The 19052-nt window shown below is 35.8% G+C and overlaps 1 protein-coding gene across 1 annotated transcript in view; it reads right to left on the minus strand.

Moving 5' to 3' along the window:
* Nucleotides 1–14468, minus strand: part of LOC141323346 (mothers against decapentaplegic homolog 4-like) — a 21808-nt gene extending 7340 nt beyond the window's left edge. Inside the window, exons 1-7 of the mRNA XM_073833473.1 lie at nt 14186–14468; nt 12013–12350; nt 6431–6605; nt 6317–6346; nt 5902–6111; nt 3085–3210; nt 2823–2930 (exon numbers count right to left, since the gene is read on the minus strand). Of these exons, the coding sequence (XP_073689574.1) occupies nt 2823–2930; nt 3085–3210; nt 5902–6111; nt 6317–6346; nt 6431–6605; nt 12013–12252 (889 nt within the window). The 5' untranslated portion in view covers nt 12253–12350; nt 14186–14468. The remainder of the gene's footprint in view (nt 1–2822; nt 2931–3084; nt 3211–5901; nt 6112–6316; nt 6347–6430; nt 6606–12012; nt 12351–14185) is intronic.
* Nucleotides 14469–19052: the final 4584 nt, after the last annotated feature.

The following is a 19052-nucleotide window of genomic DNA, read 5'->3' on the forward strand; positions in this document are numbered from 1 at the left end:
TGTGTGTCTGAGTGTGTGAGAGTGTGTGTGAGTGTGAGAGAGACCTCTGTGCACCTTGATACATCTGAGAAAATCAAAATAAGCACCTCAGCTCTCAGAACTATATGGTAAACAAATACATAAATATACTTTCTTTGTTTTTGTTTACTCCATGTCGTTCTGAGAGCTGAGGTGCTTATTTTGATTTTCTCAGACGTATCAAGGTGCACAAAGGTCTCTCTCACACTTTCACACACTCAGACACACACGCACACTATAATATGCCGTTAAACTCCATAGAACTCTATGTAAAACTAAGCTTTTTTTTGCAAAGGCCTATCTAAAGGGTTAATGGGGCCAACTGATAATCAACTGTAAAATTGACTAATTTGACCCCTTCCCAACAGGGAAAACCACAAACAATCAAGAATTCAGCATTATATGGTGTCATGGCTTTGCAATCAAAAAATGTGGTTATAATGGAAGTCAATGGGGCAAAAACAGCCACAAACAACAAATGAGGGAGAAAAAATGAAAATCTGATGCTGCGCCAAAACTAACAATGCATGAAAGCCAATCTTCTTACTAATCTTCCACATGTCCAAGACTGTTAAAAAGGTTAAAAAAAATCCAGTCCACAATTACCTTTTATATTGAAAATAAGTCATTTTGTGTGTTTTTTTTTTTTCTTTCCCAAAATCAGTGACATCATTTATGAACTTGGCAATTAAAGAGTCAAAATCCTGAATTTTTTCAAAAGATTTGGTAGTTTTGATCAGGACTGAGGTTGATTAAAAGATTTATGCAAAAAATATTTATCTGATAAATTTTTACAGCAGTTTAATTTAGTGGATGTTTTCATCCACGAACATAACGAAAGGGTAGTAAATTTGCCCAGAGGATACGGTTGAGTTTTTTAAAAATTTCAAAGCATTTTCTTAAAACGTGTCAAAATAAGATTTCTCACAAAAAATCATTTAATTTGCTTTAACAGAGAAAAAGTTGTGGCCAAATTAAGACTCAACAGCACCCCTCAGTGGACGTCCACAACAACACATAAGGGTTAAAATAAATCATAATTAAAGACTTTAAGATCTTACAAATAAAATTAATACCGTATAAATCCATATAATCTCTAAATAAATCATGCATGTCAGGCTGTGGCATGTGTTTAACTGTAAAACAGCTTATAATTAACCTTCAAAATAATCAAGACTTTTTTTATTTAAAACATACATTTATTTATTTTTGTATTTTGAGAATAAGTATATATGTTGTCTCTTATTTTATGTTATCATTGTTCATCATGGGAAAAAGATATTTATCTGAATATTTAGTCAATATTATTATAGAAATATTTATTTACAAAAAAAAAAAAATCTGTTTGTTTTTCGCTAATTCTGTGTTCTCCATTTTTTTCTAGATTCTATTTTAAGGGTTTAATTAAATTTTTCCAATTAAAACTTTTTGGACTCCGTTTTAATAGTTAAATTCAATTTTAACAATCAAAAATATGTCTAATTAAAATTACATATCTGAATATTTATTAAATATTATTATATAAATATTTATTTAAAAATCTTTTTTCTCAAGATCGATTTTTTTTTTTTTTAATAACAAATTCTGTTTTCTCCATTGTAACTTTTCTAGATTCCATTTTAATGGTATAATTACATTTTCCCAATTACATTTTTTGGACTTATACAATTTAAAACTATTTTTTAAAATAATTAAAAAAAAAAAAGTGTGACTTTTTATTTTCTATTATTCTTATTTAAATATGTATTCATCTTTCTCGAAATCTTTTTTTAAACCAAATTCTGTGTTTTCTATTTAAAATGTTCTGGATTCCATCTTAAGGGTTTAATAAAAAATTTCAAATTTAACATTTTCTGGACCCTGTTTTAATAGTTACATTTAATTTTCATAATCAAAAAGCATGTCTAATTAAAAAAAATCATGGAAATTACCCAATTTAAAACCAATTTATTAAAAGTTTATTAAAGAAAATCTATATCTGAATATTTATTAAACATGATTCTTATATAAATATATATGTGTTTTCCATTGCAATTGTTTTTGTTTAATAATCAAAAAGCATCTCTAATTAATAGAAATCATGGGAAAAAATGACATCTGAACATTAATTAAATATTATTATATTCATTTTTTTTATATTTTTGTAAAAAAAAAAATTATTATTTTTTTACCAAATTCTGTTTTCCATTGTAATTTTTCATAAAATATTTTTTTTTAATAAAAATTTAATAAAATGTTTTCTATTTAAAATTTTCTGGACTCTGTTTTAATAGCTAAATTAAATTGTAATATGCAAAAAGCATGTCTAATTAATAGAAATCATGGAACAATTTAAATTATTATTGAAATATTTATTCTATTCTATTTATTAATTTTTTCTCAAAACCTGTTTTTTTTTTTTTTTTACCAAATTTTGTGTTTTCTGTTTTAATTTTTCTGGTTTCCATTTTAATGGTTTAATTAAATTTTGAATTATAAAATAAATATTCATTTGAAATAAAATACATAATCAATAAATAATAATTATTTCAATAAAATAAATAAAAACTTAAACATTTTAATAAGTTTAATAATTTAACAATTTAAAAAAAGAATTAAGTGTTTTAATGATTCGATTTTAACAGTTATATTAAATTTTAAGCATGAAAATGCATGTCCAAATATCCAAATTCATAAAATCAACTTAATTTGAGTTTTCTAAAAAAAGTGTTTCCTTATTGTGTCTAACAACACACTTAAGGTCAGATCTAGTAAGCGGGCTCGTAAAGCTGTCAGATGTGTTTTGTCTGAGGTGAGACACTCACAGTAGTGTGCTGGATGGGCCATGGGCGGATGATGCTGAAGATGTCCGTTCTGATGGTGAGGCACAGTTGGAGTGAAGTTGCTGTTCCTCGTCCAGGTGGAGGTGGCATCTGCGGACAGAAGAAGAGAGAGAGCGCACATCTGACACTGGACGTGCTGTCACGAAACAGATTTACTCATGCTCTGAATACTGAATGCAGGAGATGCTGAAAAGCTTTCGGACTCTAGGAGGAGCTGCTGGGTGGAGGTTCACTGATGGCTTACTGTGATGGTACGTGGAGGGCTGGCCGGGGGGGAAGCCATTCTGCTGTGAGCCCTGCCCCGTCCCAGAGGCAATCTGCAGCAGACCTTCACTGCTATGGCTTCCTGAGAGAACGCTATTGGGCTGAGCTGGGGAGAGAGGCGGCATGCACACATCAACACACGCACAAACCATTAAACACCAGGACTGGCCGCCGTGACCGCAAACTTGTTATACATTATAATACATAGCGATGCATTACAACTCTGCTGCGTGAAATCACTAATAATATGCATTAGTTGTTTCCCTGTCATTCTCGTGTAAATAGGGTCCGTACAGATACTTTAAAATTAAATTTCAGGACTTTTCAAGCACTACTTTTTTTGACTTTCAAAGACTTCACTGTCTTCCATTTCAGATTCTAAGAAAAGAGAAACAGATATACTAACAAATCACTAACAAAAAAATAAAGTGAAGCAGATGCAAAGTATTAAAACTAAAGTATTCTGAAGCATACTACATTTTTACTATACTATAAAACCAGTTATTTTTTTATGAATGCACCGGAATGAAAAATCTTGGCTGAAGCCGAACAAAATAAAACACTGAGCTGATTTTTTTCACCATTGCATTAAAAAAAAAAAAAAAAAAAAAAAATATATATATATATCAATCAATCAATTACAAAACAACACTTTAAAAATATTTACTTAACACTGAACATTTTTAACATTCTAGTAGACATTATAGCCTACCAACAAACCACAATTTAACTTACAATTAATGAGTTAGTAAAATAATATTCTTTGGCCATTTTTAAGACCCCCTTCTTGAATCAGGCGTGTGTTTTTAATGTGCAAATAAATGCAGCCTCGCTGAGCAAAGGAGAATGTTAGAATAAATGTATTAATAGAGCTGCTGATTAGGAGTTTTGTCCTTTGGTTAGCTATAAACAGGTCATTTTCAAAAGGGGCATGATCATATATACCCAAAAGCCTATAAAACCTAAACAAAAACTTAAAACTTTACTTACTGGTGAAAACATGTACCGGATGACTCTTAACAATTATGCAAAGTTTCACTGAGATCGGACCATAGGTGGTGCTACAACAGTTAAAAAGGTGTCAAAAACATATTTCCAATGTAAAAACTAAAATCGCAATAAAACCTCCATATATTTACATATACTCTTCATATCATGTGATAGATCTCCTCATTCTGAACAACTTTGCCTTTAAGACCACTGTTGTCAATCAAACTGTTATTTTAACATTTGAGATTGTTTAAAAAACATACTTTGGTGAACTAGTCCCAGGTTTAAACTCAAACTCAATAAAATCATATTCTCCATCATGGATGTGTTCTGGTATCAGCTATTTATTTCATATCGGCCTTCACCCTAACAGCACAGAAGCCATAAAGGCCTAAAATGCTTGAACCCTGGTAATATTTGTTATTATTTTTGTCTTACTTTTTCTTTTTTTTTTACAGAACAACAGTAAAATGACAAAACTAACATTTATGTATGTTGACTTTTATTTTCAGTCATCATACAGTAACCTTTCTCTTCTCATGAAGACATGCGATGTGACACTAAACAGTCTCTCGCTGTCTGTGTTTGGAATGATTTTTGCGTCTTTCTCAGACAGTTTTAAATGCTGACACACTGCCCACGTTTGCTGCATTAGTGCACGCCTCTATTTGAACACTTATTTCATACTATGACTGTGCAATTAATAGAAATTCAGTTTCCATTTTGGCTTCAAACGATTATGAAAATACAATAATCGAGATAAAATGATTATTGCTCCTGATTCCGCCCCCTTTGTGCGCATTCGCTCCTCTATAAAAGCCCAATTTCACATGCAAATCAGTAAAATCATGTAACGTGACTCGCATAAAATGGGACGTGCTTGATTTATTAATGTTTATTTAATGTCGAGTTTTTAAAAACACAAAAGAGAATTTGCACTGTTCTGTGTATGTGTATACGTAGCTAAACGCTCAAATACATGCAAATATGTCAAAATGCGGCGTTTGCTGATTATTCGTGTGAATCTTATGTCTGAAATTAACGTAAACAGTTAATAATGAAATGGATCCATGCAGCTCTTAAAGCGGCCACAAGTGATATTCTTTCTGCCGTCTCTGTGCTTAATGTTCATTAAACAACAAAAGACAAAATCATTTACTGCTCTTGACGGAGGGACTTTTGTAGTTTTTAAAAGAAACAAAGCATGTTTAATTCTTACAGTGAAGACTACGCTGTTTTATTTTACATTAATTACATTAAATTTCCCTCAAAGTAAAAAGTTTTATTTGTATCGTTTTTTTTATTGTATTGCCATCTTTAAATTAATTAATCATACAAAGTTCCGGACCCACTCACAATCGTGTTAAATTACAATATTGAACAAAATAATCACGATTATGATTTTTGCCATAATCGAGCAGCCCTATATTATTCATAGTCTTTGAATAATTCAAGCACTTTTCAAGTACCCTCTTCAGAAACATTGCTATTTTTAAGCGTTTTCCAGGCATTCAATTACTAAAAAGTACTTCAAAGTCTTTAAGCACCTTGTACGAACCCTGAGCATCAATAGTGATGTATTTAATAGTATTTAATAATAGTATGCATCACTCAGTATTTTTGCTTTAGTTTGTTCTCGTGTGTAAATAACATAACAGTAAAAAAGCTAGAGCAGAATCTGTACGGTCACAGCGCCCAGCCCTATTAAACACCAATGAAGAATGAGACACCTCCACAAACGAGAAAGCTTTTCAGCATGGCCTATGAGCTTAAGGATATGAGGGAGCGACTGTGACGTGTGTCGTACTTGTGGATCCCACCGCGATGCTGGAGAAGGCGGAGGTGGAGGCCGAGCTGCTGCCCTCTGCTGGCGGGAGCATGGCGGGCGTGTTGAAGGGCTCCTGGGCCACCGGTCTGGCGGGAGGGTGTTGAATCGTCTGCATGTGTCCCTCACTGCTGGGCAGAGACTGCTGGGGTTCGTAATCATACTCATCCTTCACCATCAGACCCGACGGACCTGAAAACAATCAGAAGCAGAAGATACTTCTTTAAAATACATTAAAAATATTACAGTTTAAAAAATGTTTGACTGGTAGTGTATATGTATTTTATGTAAAATTCAATTTTTGGGTGAACTATCCCCTTTCACTTTTATATTAATCTCTTAAACATGGGTAAAAACATTCAGAAACCAAGTCTTTTTTTTGGGGACCATCACTCACCAGAGCCTGACAGAGTGAGTCCAGATAAATCTAGAAGAAAACACACGATAGTTGAATTAAATAAAAGGTGGTTATAAATGAACTTTACACTATTAAAACAAACATCAAACTGACCAATTCCTGGAGACACGACTCTCTCGTAATGGTATGGGTTCACACACACGCTGTCACACTTCAGGTCAAAGGCAAACTGGCAGTACTTGACGTGTTTCAACTCGTTCTTATGAAGGTCCGGCCATCGCCATAACCGTGCATAAATGACATGAGGGAATCCTTTACGACCAGCCACCTGAAAGCAGAAGAGAGTTACAGGAACGGTCATTTAATATGACATATAACACACATGTGTGACCCTGGAGCACAAAACCAGTCTTAAGTAGCATGGGTATATTTGTAGCAAAAGCCAAAAATACATCACATGGGTCAAAATGATTTTTTTGAATATTAAGATAATGTTCCATGAAGATATTTTGTAAATTGAACAGTATTAAGGGAGCTTTTTGAAACTCCTAATCAGTAAACCACTGCATTGCAAAATGATTCACTGTTTCAAAGCAATCGAATCGCTAATCATTTGATTCAGAACAGGACTTTAAAGCGTGCATCGCGAATCATTTGATTCAGAACGGGACTTTAAAGCGTGCATCGCGAATCATTTGATTCAGAACGGGACTTTAAAGCGTGCATCTCGAATCATTTGATTCAGAACGGGACTTTAAAGCGTGCATCTCGAATCATTTGATTCAGAACGGGACTTTAAAGCGTGCATCTCGAATCATTTGATTCAGAACGGGACTTTAAAGCGTGCATCTCGAATCATTTGATTCAAAACGGGACTTTAAAGCGTGCATCGCGAATCATTTGATTCAAAACGGGACTTTAAAGCGTGCATCGCTAATCATTTGATTCAGAACGGGACTTTAAAGCGTGCATCGCTAATCATTTGATTCAGAACGGGACTTTAAAGCGTGCATCGCGAATCATTTGATTCAGAACGGGACTTTAAAGCGTGCATCGCTAATCATTTGATTCAGAACGGGACTTTAAAGCGTGCATCGCTAATCATTTGATTCAGAACGGGACTTTAAAGCGTGCATCGCGAATCATTTGATTCAGAACGGGACTTTAAAGCGTGCATCGCGAATCATTTGATTCAGAACGGGACTTTAAAGCGTGCATCGCGAATCATTTGATTCAGAACGGGACTTTAAAAAATGCATCGCGAATCATTTGATTCAGAACGGGACTTTAAAGCGTGCATCGCGAATCATTTGATTCAGAACGGGACTTTAAAGCGTGCATCTCGAATCATTTGATTCAGAACGGGACTTTAAAAAGTGCATCGCGAATCATTTGATTCAGAACGGTACTTTAAAAAGTGCATCGCGAATCATTTGATTCAGAACGGGACTTTAAAAAGTGCATCGCGAATCATTTGATTCAGAACGGGACTTTAAAAAGTGCATCGCGAATCATTTGATTCAGAACGGGACTTTAAAGCGTGCATCGCTAATCATTTGATTCAGAACGGGACTTTAAAGCGTGCATCGCGAATCATTTGATTCAGAACGGGACTTTAAAAAGTGCATCGCGAATCATTTGATTCAGAACGGGACTTTAAAGCGTGCATCGCGAATCATTTGATTCAGAACGGGACTTTAAAAAGTGCATCGCGAATCATTTGATTCAGAACGGGACTTTAAAAAGTGCATCGCTAATCATTTGATTCAGAACGGGACTTTAAAAAGTGCATCGCTAATCATTTGATTCAGAACGGGACTTTAAAGCGTGCATCGCGAATCATTTGATTCAGAACGGGACTTTAAAGCGTGCATCGCGAATCATTTGATTCAGAACGGGACTTTAAAGCGTGCATCGCGAATCATTTGATTCAGAACGGGACTTTAAAGCGTGCATCGCTAATCATTTGATTCAGAACGGGACTTTAAAGCGTGCATCGCGAATCATTTGATTCAGAACGGGACTTTAAAGCGTGCATCGCGAATCATTTGATTCAGAACGGGACTTTAAAGCGTGCATCGCGAATCATTTGATTCAGAACGGGACTTTAAAAAGTGCATCTCGAATCATTTGATTCAGAACGGGACTTTAAAGCGTGCATCGCTAATCATTTGATTCAGAACGGGACTTTAAAGCGTGCATCGCTAATCATTTGATTCAGAACGGGACTTTAAAGCGTGCATCGCTAATCATTTGATTCAGAACGGGACTTTAAAGCGTGCATCTCGAATCATTTGATTCAGAACGGGACTTTAAAGCGTGCATCGCTAATCATTTGATTCAGAACGGGACTTTAAAGCGTGCATCGCTAATCATTTGATTCAGAACGGGACTTTAAAGCGTGCATCTCGAATCATTTGATTCAGAACGGGACTTTAAAGCGTGCATCGCGAATCATTTGATTCAGAACGGGACTTTAAAAAGTGCATCGCGAATCATTTGATTCAGAACGGGACTTTAAAAAGTGCATCGCGAATCATTTGATTCAGAACGGGACTTTAAAGCGTGCATCGCGAATCATTTGATTCAGAACGGGACTTTAAAGCGTGCATCGCTAATCATTTGATTCAGAACGAGACTTTAAAGCGTGCATCGCGAATCATTTGATTCAGAACGGGACTTTAAAAAGTGCATCGCGAATCATTTGATTCAGAACGGGACTTTAAAGCGTGCATCGCGAATCATTTGATTCAGAACGGGACTTTAAAAAGTGCATCGCTAATCATTTGATTCAGAACGGGACTTTAAAAAGTGCATCGCGAATCATTTGATTCAGAACGGGACTTTAAAAAGTGCATCGCGAATCATTTGATTCAGAACGGGACTTTAAAAAGTGCATCGCTAATCATTTGATTCAGAACGGGACTTTAAAAAGTGCATCGCGAATCATTTGATTCAGAACGGGACTTTAAAAAGTGCATCGCTAATCATTTGATTCAGAACGGGACTTTAAAAAGTGCATCGCGAATCATTTGATTCAGAACGGGACTTTAAAGCGTGCATCGCTAATCATTTGATTCAGAACGGGACTTTAAAGCGTGCATCGCTAATCATTTGATTCAGAACGGGACTTTAAAGCGTGCATCGCTAATCATTTGATTCAGAACGGGACTTTAAAGCGTGCATCGCTAATCATTTGATTCAGAACGGGACTTTAAAGCGTGCATCGCGAATCATTTGATTCAGAACGGGACTTTAAAGCGTGCATCGCGAATCATTTGATTCAGAACGGGACTTTAAAGCGTGCATCGCGAATCATTTGATTCAGAACGGGACTTTAAAAAGTGCATCTCGAATCATTTGATTCAGAACGGGACTTTAAAGCGTGCATCGCTAATCATTTGATTCAGAACGGGACTTTAAAGCGTGCATCGCTAATCATTTGATTCAGAACGGGACTTTAAAGCGTGCATCGCTAATCATTTGATTCAGAACGGGACTTTAAAGCGTGCATCGCTAATCATTTGATTCAGAACGGGACTTTAAAGCGTGCATCGCTAATCATTTGATTCAGAACGGGACTTTAAAGCGTGCATCGCTAATCATTTGATTCAGAACGGGACTTTAAAAAGTGCATCTCGAATCATTTGATTCAGAACGGGACTTTAAAGCGTGCATCGCGAATCATTTGATTCAGAACGGGACTTTAAAGCGTGCATCGCGAATCATTTGATTCAGAACGGGACTTTAAAGCGTGCATCGCGAATCATTTGATTCAGAACGGGACTTTAAAGCGTGCATCGCGAATCATTTGATTCAGAACGGGACTTTAAAGCGTGCATCGCGAATCATTTGATTCAGAACGGGACTTTAAAGCGTGCATCGCGAATCATTTGATTCAGAACGGGACTTTAAAGCGTGCATCGCGAATCATTTGATTCAGAACGGGACTTTAAAGCGTGCATCTCGAATCATTTGATTCAGAACGGGACTTTAAAGCGTGCATCTCGAATCATTTGATTCAGAACGGGACTTTAAAGCGTGCACCTTGAATCATTTGATTCAGAACGGGACTTTAAAGCGTGCACCTTGAATCATTTGATTCAGAACGGGACTTTAAAGCGTGCACCTTGAATCATTTGATTCAGAACGGGACATTAAAGCATGCATCTCGAATCATTTGATTCAGAACGGGACATTAAAGCATGCATCTCGAATCATTTGATTCAAAACGGGACTTTAAAGCGTGCACCTTGAATCATTTGATTCAAAACGGGACATTAAAGCATGCATCTCGAATCATTTGATTCAGAACGGGACATTAAAGCATGCATCTCGAATCATTTGATTCAGAACGGGACTTTAAAGCGTGCACCTTGAATCATTTGATTCAAAACGGGACTTTAAAGCGTGCACCTTGAATCATTTGATTCAAAACGGGACATTAAAGCATGCATCTCGAATCATTTGATTCAGAACGGGACTTTAAAGCGTGCACCTTGAATCATTTGATTCAAAACGGGACTTTAAAGCGTGCACCTTGAATCATATTGATTCAGAACGGGACTTTAAAGCATGCATCTCGAATCATTTGATTCAGAACGGGACTTTAAAGCGTGCATCGCTAATCATTTGATTCAGAACGGGACTTTAAAGCGTGCATCGCGAATCATTTGATTCAGAACGGGACTTTAAAGTGTGCATCGCGAATCATTTGATTCAGAACGGGACTTTAAAGCGTGCATCGCTAATCATTTGATTCAGAACGGGACTTTAAAGCGTGCATCTCGAATCATTTGATTCAGAACGGGACTTTAAAGCGTGCACCTTGAATCATTTGATTCAGAACGGGACTTTAAAGCGTGCACCTTGAATAATTTGATTCAAAACGGGACATTAAAGCATGCATCTCGAATCATTTGATTCAGAACGGGACTTTAAAGCGTGCACCTTGAATAATTTGATTCAAAACGGGACATTAAAGCATGCATCTCGAATCATTTGATTCAGAACGGGACTTTAAAGCGTGCACCTTGAATAATTTGATTCAAAACGGGACTTTAAAGCATGCATCTCGAATCATTTGATTCAGAACGGGACTTTAAAGCGTGCACCTTGAATCATTTGATTCAAAACGGGACTTTAAAGCGTGCACCTTGAATCATTTGATTCAAAACGGGACATTAAAGCATGCATCTCGAATCATTTGATTCAGAACGGGACTTTAAAGCGTGCACCTTGAATCATTTGATTCAAAACGGGACTTTAAAGCGTGCACCTTGAATCATATTGATTCAGAACGGGACTTTAAAGCATGCATCTCGAATCATTTGATTCAGAACGGGACTTTAAAGCGTGCATCTTGAATCATTTGATTCAGAACGGGACTTTAAAGTGTGCACCTTGAATCATTTGATTCAGAACGGGACTTTAAAGCGTGCACCTTGAATCATTTGATTCAAAACGGGACTTTAAAGCGTGCACCTTGAATCATTTGATTCAGAACGGGACTTTAAAGCATGCATCTCGAATCATTTGATTCAGAACGGGACTTTAAAGCGTGCACCTTGAATCATTTGATTCAGAACGGGACTTTAAAGCGTGCATCTCGAATCATTTGATTCAGAACGGGACTTTAAAGCGTGCACCTTGAATCATTTGATTCAGAACGGGACTTTAAAGCGGGTTCACAATAAAGACAGAATCTGAAGCACGTGAAAGCAGTCCTGTTTCACCTGCAGCCGGCCGTCTAGCGTTCTCTGTATAGTCACACATTTGCTGGGATGAGCTCCGTTGGTGGTGATGGCGGTGATGAGCGAATCCAGCTCATCTTTCTTCTCCTTCAGTTTCTTCACCAGACTCTCAATGGCTCGTTTGGCGAACGTCTCGCTCTCGCCGCCCTGTCTGTGACACATCAGACTGTGTACGATGCTCAGACAGGCATCATTACTGGTGGGCGTGTTTGTGATGGACATCCTGCGCTGGTTATCGGCCTCGGAGAGGCTCCCGTGTGCCGTCTCAAACTCGTTTCAGCAATGCACCGCCGCCAGTGAAGGGTCCATCCAAACGTTCCCTGTGGATAGATTGAGATTAACACCATTAATGAGCAATCAAGGGGCTTTCCTCAATCATTTTGCATACTTTTATAGAAAAAAATATTTAGAATGAGTTGATGTATTAAAACCCATTTCGGGATAAATTTTTTTAAAAGACAATTCTGACTTTTTTTCTTGCATTTCAAAGTTTGAATTCTGACTTCTTTTTTAGAACATTAAGATATAAACTCACAAAAGAGAGTTACAAAGTAGCAAGTCGGCCCACAATTCTGACAATTTTCTACAAGTTTATATCATGCAATTCTAACTTTAAAATCGCAAAATTGTCAGAAAGCCACAATTACCTTTATTTTTAAATCAGTGGTAGAAACTAGCTTCCATTATATATACACAACCAGTCAAAAGTTTTTGAACAGTAATATTTTTAATGTTTTTTAAAAGTCTCTTATGTTCACCAAGCCTGCGTTTATTTGATCCAAAGTACAGCAAAAGCAGTATTAATGTGAAATATTTTTACTATTTAAAAAAATTGCTTGCTATTTGAATATATTTTAAAATGTAATTTATTACTGTGATCAAAGCTACATTTTCAGCATCATTACTCCTGTTCTGCTGTTCAAGAGACATTTATTATTATTATTATTATTATTATCATCTATATTCAAAACAGTTGAGTTTTTTCTGGATTTTTTAATGAATAGAAAGATCCAATAATCATCATTTATCAGGAATTAAAAAAAAAACCTTTATTCACTATACCATTCAAAAACTTGGAGTCAGTATAATTATTAGTTTTTGGATGGATGCTTTAAATTAATCAAAAGAGATGGAAGGCATTTATAATATTACAAAAGACTTTTATTTCTGATAAATGCCATTCTAGTAAATTTCCTATTCAGCAAAGAAACTTTTCAACATCATAATAATAGTAATTCATGTTTTTTTGAGCAGCAAATCAGAATATTAGAATTATTTCTGAAGGATCATGTGACACTGAAGACTAGAGTAATGATGCTAAAAATTCAGCTTTGAAATCACAGGAATAAATTACATTTAAAAAAATATTCAAATAGAAAACAGTTGTTTTAAATAGTACAAATATTTACAAAATGTACAGTTTTTGCTGTACTCAGGATAAAAAAATGTAGGCTTGGTGAAAAACAATAAAATCATACTGTTGAAAAACTTTTGACTGGTAGTGTATATATAAATGTGTATATTACATATAAAATTAATTATATATAGATATAAAAGCATACTATAAATTAAAATAATATTTATACAAAAATATGTTTTGTTAAAAAAAAAACACTATACATGTAAAAAAAAAATAAGATTATAATCCATATAAAATAATATATAGTTTTATTTATATATAAAAAATTCTATATTTAATGTATGTGAGAATATAAATTTCGTACCTGAATATTGGTTTTACTAAAGCTAAACGTCCTTGTTCATCAAACTGAACATGCATGAAGATGTTTAAAGCAAATACTATCACTTAAATAAATATTTAGATCTGAAAATTAATCTGATCAATACACTGACAGCACAAACATGTTTACTAAGAGTTTAGTTGGATAAAGCGTCTCACATCATAATAATTCTTCACACACTTGATTTCAGACAAGCTGCTTAGTCTTATACGGGTGGAGAAGTGTCTTAAACTCATGAATGCGATGACAGTGGTGTATAAATGAGCTGAAGTGAATGTAAACAACGTGAGATCTGCGTGTTAGCATAACCTGCTACATGTTAGCACAAGAGCGGCGGTTACTTCAGACTGAAACTTATGACACAGACAAGCTGAACATATTTAAATATGAACGTGGGTGTTCAAATGTCATACCTGTTTGTCTCCTGTGAAGGAATCTGCCTCTATCTGTCCAGTTGGTGGTTTTGATGTGAATCTTGTTAGCGGCTACCGCGCGTAACACTCTTCAGCAAGACTAACGCGCTCCGCTGATATCTACAACGATTTAAAGCGACGACAGATGACAAGAGTTCTTCATTTGAGCAAAGACTTCGCTAGACGTGATTTGGCACAATATTTTCTTAACAGTAGTGTAAAAGCAGTCACTACTACGCGCAACGAAAATAAACAATGTAGCCGCGATGGTCTCGAAGTACCATCTCACACACACCCTGCTGCGCAATATGGCGATCCGCGCATGCGCACTGCACTGAGTCCGGCTGCGCCTCAAAACACACCGAGTTGACTAGGTATACACCTGTTTGGGCATCAGAGGCACATTTTAAGTCTGCAACGTTTTTAGTAACATTTGGCACATATACTGTCATGTATAAAAGACCCCTATATGTCCACGAAGGAGTAAATTTATTACATTTTTTTTCTTTGTTCTGTTTGTATAACTACTTAACACACCTAATGGTTTGGTGTACTTTTTAGTAAAAAACAAATCACAAAAGATCCACGATACGAGCTCCAAAGCCACGATCTGAAGCAAACAATTTGTCTTGCTTTAAATTCCCGAAATGAAATAAAAGATTTGCAAAAGAGCTCAGAGTCCCGAAATGAATCAAATGATTCGCGAACCCGCTTCGATTCTTGAAATTAATCAAATCATTCGCGATCCCACTTTAAAGTCCCAAATTGAATCAAATGATTCGCAAACCCGCTCCGAGTCCCGAAATGAATCAAATGATTCCCAAAATGTATCAAATGATTCGCGAACCCGCTCCGAGTCCCGAAATGAATCAAATGATTCCCAAAATTAATCAAATGATTCGCGAACCCGCTCCGAGTCCCGAAATGAATCAAATGATTCCCAAAATTAATCAAATGATTCGCGAACCCGCTTCGATTCTTGAAATTAATCAAATCATTTGCGATCCCACTTTAAAGTCCCAAATTGAATCAAATGATTCGCAAACCTGCTCCGAGTCCCGAAATGAATCAAATGATTCCCAAAATTTATCAAATGATTCGCGAACCCGCTCCGAGTCCCGAAATGAATCAAATGATTCCCAAAATTAATCAAATGATTCGCGAACCCGCTCCGAGTCCCGAAATGAATCAAATGATTCCCAAAATTAATCAAATGATTCGCGAACCCGCTCCGAGTCCCAAAATGAATCAAATGATTCCAAAAATTAATCAAATGATTCGCGAACCCGCTTCGATTCTTGAAATTAATCAAATCATTCGCGATCCCACTTTAAAGTCCCAAATTGAATCAAATGATTCGCAAACCCGCTCCGAGTCCCAAAATGAATCAAATGATTCCAAAAATTAATCAAATGATTCGCGAACCCGCTTCGATTCTTGAAATTAATCAAATCATTCGCGATCCCACTTTAAAGTCCCAAATTGAATCAAATGATTCGCAAACCTGCTCCGAGTCCCGAAATGAATCAAATGATTCCCAAAATTGATCAAATGATTCGCGAACCCGCTCCGAGTCCCGAAATGAATCAAATGATTCCCAAAATTAATCAAATGATTCGCGAACCCGCTCCGAGTCCCGAAATGAATCAAATGATTCCCAAAATTAATCAAATGATTCGCGAACCCGCTCCGAGTCCCGAAATGAATCAAATGATTCCAAAAATTAATCAAATGATTCGCGAACCCGCTCCGAGTCCCGAAATGAATCAAATGATTCCAAAAGTTAATCAAATGATTCGCGAACCCGCTCCGAGTCCCGAAATGAATCAAATGATTCCCAAAATTAATCAAATGATTCGCGAACCCGCTCCGAGTCCCGAAATGAATCAAATGATTCCCAAAATTAATCAAATGATTCGCGAACCCGCTCCGAGTCCCGAAATGAATCAAATGATTCCCAAAATTAATCAAATGATTCGCGAACCCGCTCCGAGTCCCGAAATGAATCAAATGATTCCCAAAATTAATCAAATGATTCGCGAACCCGCTCCGAGTCCCGAAATGAATCAAATGATTCCCAAAATTAATCAAATGATTCGCGAACCCGCTCCGAGTCCCGAAATGAATCAAATGATTCCCAAAATGAATCAAATGATTCGCGAACCCGCTCCGAGTCCCGAAATGAATCAAATGATTTGCGAACCTGCTTTAAATTCCCAAATTGAATAAAATGTTTCGCGAGCCCGCTTTAAAGTCCCGAAATGAATCATATGATTCGCGAACGCACTCGGAACTCCCAAAGTAAATCAATTGATTTGCAAACCCGCTCCAAGTCCTGAAATGAATCAAATGATTCTTAAAATGAATCAAATGATTCGTGAACCCGCTTTAAATTCCCAAATTGAATAAAATGATTCGCAAACCCGCTTTAAAGTCCCAAAATGAATCATATGATTCGCGAACCCACTCAGAATTCCCGAAATGATGCAAAAGATTCGAAAACCTGCTTTAAAGTCCCGAAATGAATCATGATTCGCGAACCGGCTCTGAACTCCTGAACTAAATCAACTGATTCTCGAACCCACTTAAGAGTCCCGAAATGAATCAAAAGATTTGCAAACCTGCTTTTAATTCCCGAAATTAATCAAATGATTTGTGAACCTGCTTTGAAGCTCCGATCTGAAACAAGTGATTCGCAATACACGATCCAAATCAGGCACTTGAATCATTTTGCCAAGCAATGGTTTAACTAATTTGAAACGTAGAAAAGCTGTTTCACCCATCTCTATGTGCTTTTTAAAATAATCTGTTTAATAAAAGTTTAATAAGATGATAAACAAATATATCACTCCACAATGAGCACTTTTAAAAGTAGCTTAACACTTGAAATAATTGTATTAATAACATATAATTTATTCATTTAATCTAATATTTTGTTCATTTTACTTAATGTATTTTTATTAAAATCAACCAAATTTATGAATGTATTATTCATTATTCAATGCCTTAAATCTAACTTATTTTAATACATTTTAATTAGTTAGAATGTTTAGTTGACTTTGCAAAACAAAAAAGTTTTAAAATAAAATTTTGTTCCAATGTTTTTTTTTTTGTTTGTTTTTTTTTTGCAATCAATATATTTTATTACCATAAGATTTATTTATTAATTTCAATTAAATTTTGATTTATCTCAGTTAATATGTGTGTGTGTTATTCCAAGCAGTGCTGAGGACTGATTTCAGGTTGTGGTTGGTGTGTACTGTATATCAGCTCTGTAGTGTGTGGCTTCCTGATATGCCTCTGTATCTCCACTCCTAAAGGTCTTTACATTAAAACACTTAGTGCTTCAGATAAGACAGATCCAGTCTAAACAGGTACCTCTGCGGTTTTACTGACACATAAGGGAACGTGTGAGCATCTACAGGTTTATTCACATCACACGCACAAAAACAAAAAATAACTCTGGACGGCTCATCAATCAGGAATAAATACATTTCATGTCACATTTAACACGGCAAATACATGGAAAAATAGAAAATGTACAGTAATTTTGTGCAAGAATCAGGTTATCTGTTGAGTAAAAAAAAGAAGAAAAAAAATAAATTTTGGTACTTTTAATTCTTTTACTCGGTCTTTGATTTTATTTTCTAACACTTTACATGATAAGTTGTTTAAAATGTAAGCTATAAATGTAAGCAATGCGATAACCTGATCAAATTTAGGCACTTTTCACAATACGCATTGTTTCAAAGCAGAATATATTTATAATTTATTCATACATTTATGCTTAATAGTCACATCAGTTATTTTAACATAATGTACATTGTACACAACTTCATGCAATAAATGAAAAACAACTGATCTCACTCTCACTCAAGACCAATATAAAAAGTGTACATAGTCTTCAGTCCTCGGGTTGCCAGGTATTCATTCCAAAAATCAACACACATTAGTAAAAATGTGCATTTCCATTATTTTTTGTCAGCAGATACATTTTTGGGAGCTCTCTAATTTTTTCATGACTGCATTTTCAAACTAGTTGTGCAGAAAAACTGCTAATCTGGCAACACAGATAGAACCTTTCCATTGCTCAAAATGGAAAAAGGATCTTTAGAATGTTTAAATGCTCCTTTAAATGTTTAAATGCTCCTCACACTTCTTTTAAGAATTTTTTATTCATCTATGGAACCTTTATATTACATATTATAAAAATGTTCTCCACACTAATAATAAAATGGTTCTTTTAGGAACTGACCAGTTAAAGGTCCTTTGAGGAACCGGAAATGGTCTTTCTGTGAAAACACCCTTTAAGAACCTTTATATTTTTAAGAGCGTGAAACACAACACAATGCAATATGGTTACACACAGGTCCTAATTTGACAGATTTTGTTGGGGTGAAGTTCACACATGTCCGAGGAGCGTTAGATGGCAGGAGGAAGCGGAGGCAGCGTTGGAGACCGTTGCTGTTGGTGCTCAGGAATCCGGCGGCTCTGTGGTCCAACGACACACCACTTGGAATGAGGTCTCATCCTGAGTGAGGGGTCGAACACATCTCGCTTTTTCACACCTCCTTATCACAGCTGTGTGGAAGAGAACGTGGCTGTGGCTCGCACGGCATGTGGCCATCGGGGGCTCGCATATTCACACTCGTTTTGGTTACAATCGGCGCTATTTGACTGTACTGGCATCTACAGCTGCGTGACATCCACAGAACATTTCCATTGGATTCCAAAGGATCTTTACACCACTCTTAAAAACAAAGCTTCCAAAAGGTGGTTTTTATGGTTTCATGGCAACAATGAGTATTTTTTTTAACAAATGGTAAACAAACAAAACAAAACAAAGCTCAATAAAACATTTACACTT

The sequence above is a fragment of the Garra rufa genome, chromosome 1 (genome assembly GCF_049309525.1).
Source record: "Garra rufa chromosome 1, GarRuf1.0, whole genome shotgun sequence".
In the NCBI taxonomy this organism is placed as follows: Eukaryota; Metazoa; Chordata; class Actinopteri; order Cypriniformes; family Cyprinidae; genus Garra; species Garra rufa.